Source organism: Seriola dumerili, unplaced genomic scaffold (assembly GCF_002260705.1).
Source record: "Seriola dumerili isolate Sdu_G_001 unplaced genomic scaffold, Sdu_1.0 BDQW01000433.1, whole genome shotgun sequence".
NCBI lineage: Eukaryota > Metazoa > Chordata > Actinopteri > Carangiformes > Carangidae > Seriola > Seriola dumerili.
The window spans coordinates 7,720-13,436 of NW_019174688.1; the positions used below are offsets into that span (position 1 = coordinate 7,720).

General features: G+C 37.7%; 1 protein-coding gene across 1 annotated transcript in view; it reads right to left on the bottom strand.

Annotated features, from left to right (window-relative positions):
• Positions 1 to 5,349, bottom strand: part of LOC111234023 (chemokine-like receptor 1) — a 12,786-nt gene extending 7,437 nt beyond the window's left edge. Inside the window, exons 1-2 of the mRNA XM_022761916.1 lie at positions 4,471 to 5,349; positions 4,285 to 4,337 (exon numbers count right to left, since the gene is read on the bottom strand). Coding sequence (XP_022617637.1) covers positions 4,285 to 4,337; positions 4,471 to 5,335 — 918 coding nt within the window. The 5' untranslated portion in view covers positions 5,336 to 5,349. The remainder of the gene's footprint in view (positions 1 to 4,284; positions 4,338 to 4,470) is intronic.
• Positions 5,350 to 5,717: the final 368 nt, after the last annotated feature.

Genomic DNA, 5,717 nt, shown 5'->3' on the forward strand with positions numbered 1-5,717 from the left:
TCAACAAAACTTTGCTTTTGTAAATACATCAGTTCATCAGATGGACAGTAGCTGAACTGTGCCTCCTTAAAAACATTTGTCAACCTCTGAAATATAGCAGATGACCTTTGCCTTACAATTATGATTGATGTCTGTGTTGTTAAATTCCACTGAAGGTGTTTGTCACAGTAGATAAAATCAACATCAGATATCTTTATAGTCTTATGTTTTGTCAATACAACACCTTCAGATTAATCTCAAATTCATGCAAATTCAAAGGATAATATATAACAACGATACCTTTCTTAAAGTTTCTGAGTCAGATGAGGATGTAGAGCAGAAGTGACTCCAGTCAAACTCTGTCTGGTTAATAAAGTATGTGTGTCCTGATGACTCATACGTGTCAAGTCACCACCACATTGAGGCGGGACCACATGTAACACAGCAATTCTGCGACAGTTGTATGTAAGTCCCTAAATTGTATGAGTTTAAAGTTTGTAATTGAGATCTGTTAGATAGAAAACTCAACAGATCCTAGCTGTACTGACCCTTGAATTGAAAACCACGTTTTAAAAAATATTTGGTGTGAAGTGAATTTTTTAAGCCCAACCTGCATGAATACCTCAGCTACTGAGAAAGAGCTGGTGCTGTGACTTCTCATGTCTAACAATGAACCGGCTACATCATGTGGATTGAGCTCATGTTTGCTTGATGTAGGCTAGAGTGTAATTTGTCTTTGTTACTGTTTGAACCAACATCTGGACATGTACGGTATTTGCAGTATTTGACATTATTTGAGGTTTAATAAGCAGTTTTGTAGGCGGCTCCCTCTTTGTCACTGTCCACATGACACTTACAAAATGTTTACTTTGTAGATCCAAGCCAAATAGATAGTAAGAAGACATCTTTGTCGAACATATTATCCTCATATTAGTATAAGGTGAATTTCACAAGTCTCTACTATCTACATATTATTTCCTTTTCTGCACTCTTAATCAGATTTCCTATGAAATTTTGAAACACATATGTCGTCCAACTGCTGTTTTTAGCTGAGAAACAACTTGTGAGTTGAGCAAGCACACACGTTTCCCCAATTCTACTGCCAGTAATCTATCATACTTTTCATGAGCAAAATTACATTGTAAAAATACATAGAAGGCCCTACATGATTTAATGTGTTTTTTTTATAAACTGTCCAAATCATGTCACTACTAAAATCAAGAAATTTAAAATGAATCCAGTTAAGAGTATTAGAACAATGGACATCTTAAGCCAGGTGAACCATAAAGCTGCTACATTACAAACATAAATCTGTAAGTTCACTGTAACTTCCATGATTACTAATTAGACTAGAGCAGCCTGTCCTATCAGAAAATCAAAAAATATAAATGTTTGACAAACCAGCAGGTGAATGACTTCCTGTGATGTTACCACATGGAAAGCAACAAAGTAGCTTGATGGCATCCAGGTGCTCAGTGCACTACAAGAAATATACATTTCAGAGTGGTCAACGGAAACAATGAGAGACATGGTGTACAAGAGACTTTCAGCTAAGCATTTGGTACCACTTTACAATAAGACTGCCCGTATAAAGGATTAATAATTGGTTCATAACTAAGTTATTAATTTGGTTGTTAACATTTTATAAATCACAAATAAACATTTATAAACAAGTGATATCACAGTTTTCACACATTGATGCAAGGTCAGTATTTGGTAAGATCACATTAATGCTTACTACTCATTAATTTGACTAATGATGAAAAGAAAGAAAAGGAGTCTTATAGTAAGTCTTTTAATAAATGGTGATGTGTATTCTGAATGATGGAGAAAATAAAGAAAGCTCAGAAACTATTGAGATATGAGGCTTAACAGTACAGATAAATGTGGGCTCTCTATTTGGCAAGCAGCAGGTCACTGTTGCCCTTTTCATCTAATGTGTTATAACAGCTTACCAATAATTATAACGTGTTAACAAGCTATCTAATAAACTAGTTATAAGCCATTGATAAATCCTTTATAATGGGAGTTTTATTGTAAATTGTTACCAGCATTCTTCCACACACATCTGATGTTTTATTGCAATAAAAATAGGTAGCAGTTGTTTCAATCAATATCACATAATCTAAAACCTTAAAGTTCTTGTCCATCGTCAGTGTATTATCTGCAGTGGGTATTGGTTGGATTGCTCCCAGTTTGAGGAAGCAGCCAAGGGGACCATCACAGATGTGTAGTTATAAATGCAACGAATCAACAGGAAACCCGAATAAATTCCCTAATGAAGGGGGCTTTTTGACGGGAAGATAGAGTGTTGACGGTATTTCTTTCTTTTAGTGGCTAAAATATGTTTTTTCTGCTGTCCCCATCCACAGCAATACATTTCGTAGCTTCTTTTTCAGTACTCCTGCCTTCTTATCCAAACTGGGAGTGTGCAGAGCCAAATCGATTATTGCAGGTAATATAATGACTAAAGCAAAGTACATCATACAACCTCACGTCAAATAACCTGAACTATCACTTTAATCGTCAGAAAGCAGTCTGTACCTGTGGAGACCTCAATTTTTGTCCCCACAGTGACACAAGTCCCCATGGGTTAGTGTGTATGTAGGTTGAAGTCCCCACCATGATATAAAAACAAGCCAACACACACACACACACACACACACACACACACACACACACACACACACACACACACACACACACACACACACACACACAGTCAAGACCTCTAATGCTGAGGTCACAAGTCCAATTTTCCCCCAAAAGAAAGACCAAAGACAAGCCTCTGATAAATTGCCATTTCTATGTGTATTTGTACATATTTATATTTCCAGCTGCGACCACCAGGTGGAGTAACCATCTTCTGAGATAAACAATGGCCTACAGGAACGCCCCCGTGGCTCAACTGGTAGAGCGCGTACCACTTAGGCTCAGTTCTTACTGCAGTGTCATCCCCTCTCTCTCTCCCCAACCTCCCTGTCACTCTCAACAACGGCCTAGAGAGGCATACATTTTTTAAACATGCCTCAGACTTAGTTTATGTCCAATTTGAAAATTTAACCTTTTGGTTGATCTCACATAAGAAGGAAACAAATGTTGCAACATCGATGATTAATGATCTGTGAACAGCATGTGGCACTGTTCATATATATTTCATGTAATCTTAATCAGATTTCCTCTGAAATTGAGAAACACATATGAAGTGTATCAAACACATATGAGATACAACTGCTGTTTTTAGCTGAGAAACAACTTGTGAGTTGAGCAAGCACACACGTTTCCCCAATTCTACTGCCAGTAATCTATTATAATTTTCATGAGCAAAATTACATTGTAAAAATACATAGAAGGCCCTACATGATTTAATGTGTTTGATTCTAAATTGTCCAAATCATGTCACTACTAAAATCAAGAAATTTAAAATGAATCCAGTTAAGAGTATTAGAACAATGGACATCTTAAGCCAGGTGAACCATAAAGCTGCTACATTACAAACATAAACCTGTAAGTTCACTGTAACTTCCATGATTACTAATTAGACTAGAGCAGCCTGTCCTATCAGAAAATCAAAAAATATAAATGTTTGACAAACCAGCAGGTGAATGACTTCCTGTGATGTTACCACATGGAAAGCAACAAAGTACTTTGATGGCATCCAGGTGCTCAGTGCACTACAAGAAATATACATTTCAGAGTGGTCAACGGAAACAATGAGAGACATGGTGTACAAGAGACTTTCAGCTAAGCATTTGGTACCACTTGACAATAAGACTGCCCGTATAAAGGATTAATAATTGGTTCATAACTAAGTTATTAATTTGGTTGTTAACATTTTATAAATCACAAATAAACATTTATAAACAAGTGATATCACAGTTTTCACATATTGATACAAGGCCACTATTTGGCAAGATCATGTTAATGCTTACTACTCATTAATCTTACTAATGAAGAAAGAAAGAAAAGAAGCCTTATAGTAACTATTTTAATAAATGGTGACACTCACACACACACACACACACACACACACACACACACACACACACACACACACAGACACACTTAGGTTCAGTCCTTACTGCAGTGTCATCCCCTCTCTCTTTCCCCAACCTTCCTGTCACTCTCTCACTGTCCCTATCGAAATAGAGGCAAAAAAACTGTCCAAAAAAACCTTAAAAACCAACAACAACGGCCTAGAGAGGCATACACTTTTTAAACATGCCTCAGACTTAGTTTGTATGAAAATTATTTCCTGTATACAGTTACAGTATTTGTTTATTCATGTCGTGAACAACCTTATACCTGAGCATCAGAAACTGACATGTCTTTTTGGTACCACAAGTTAACCAACGATCCTGCTGCATAATGTAGAGTGAACTGATGTTTGCTTGAGGTTAAGTGTAATTGCTCTGCGTTGACTGTATGAATCGACATTTGAACATGTAGGCTACACATTTTAATGGTCCNAGCTGGTGGTTATAGGCAGACCAATAGAGAGGACATAGCCAAATGTTTTAGAACGCGTGTGATGATCCAACTCTAATAGACGCATGATGTGAAAAGGAGCCCAGCACAGGAAAAAAGTGGTGATAACAGCAGCGATGATCTTAAAGGGGCGATTCGACTTGCTGGCCAGGGTGCAGTTCCTCCTGAGATGATGGATTATCACAGTGTAACAGGAGACAATGACAGTGAAGGGGACAACAAATCCCAGGAGGAAGTTGGTGATGGCCATGGCCTGATGTCGAAACTTTCCTGTTTCAGAATCATCAGAAAGAACAAAGTTGTTGAAGCAGAGGGTGGTGTTATCACTATACGTAAAAGTATCCCTGAAGACAAAGTATGGAGCACTGAGAATCAGAGCCAGTAACCAAACACCTAGACTCACATAAGATGCCTTGCGTATATTTCTGTGGTTCTGGACCAAGACAGGCCACACCACAGACACACATCTGTCCACACTGATCACCATCAGGATGTAGACACTGGCAAACATGTTCAGAAAGGTTAAGGTGGAATTAACTCTGCACATGAAGTTGCCGAAAGGCCAGTGGAAATCCATGGCTGTGTATGTCACTGTCAGGGGGAGGAATGCTGTGAAGAGGAAGTCGGCCACAGCAAGGTTGAGGAACCAAACTGTGTTAACTGTTTTCTTCATCTTGAACCCGGTCACCCAGATAACCACTCCATTCCCGAGCACACCAAGAACGAAGGCCAGGCAGTAAACAACGACAGACATGATGTTGAGAGACTTTCTCAACTTAGCAGAATAGTCATTGTACATGTCGTCATAGTTGATGTCATAAAAGCAGTCATTTCCATCATATAAATCTGTTGTATTGATTTTGTCCATTCTTGTCTTGAGACCAGCCTGCGATAGAAACAAGAAACATAGATATTTTTTATTTTTCTGAAGCTCAACAACAACAACAACAACAACATCTTCTGATTCAACAAAACTTTGCTTTTGTAAATACATCAGTTCATCAGATGGAGAGTAGCTGAACTGTGCCTCCTTAAAAACATTTGTCAACCTCTGAAATATAGCAGATGACCTTTGCCTTACAATTATGATTGATGTCTGTGTTGTTAAATTCCACTGAAGGTGTTTGTCACAGTAGATAAAATCAACATCAGATATCTTTATAGTCTTATGTTTTGTCAATACAACACCTTCAGATTAATCTCAAATTCATGCAAATTCAAAGGATAATATATAACAACGATACCTTTCT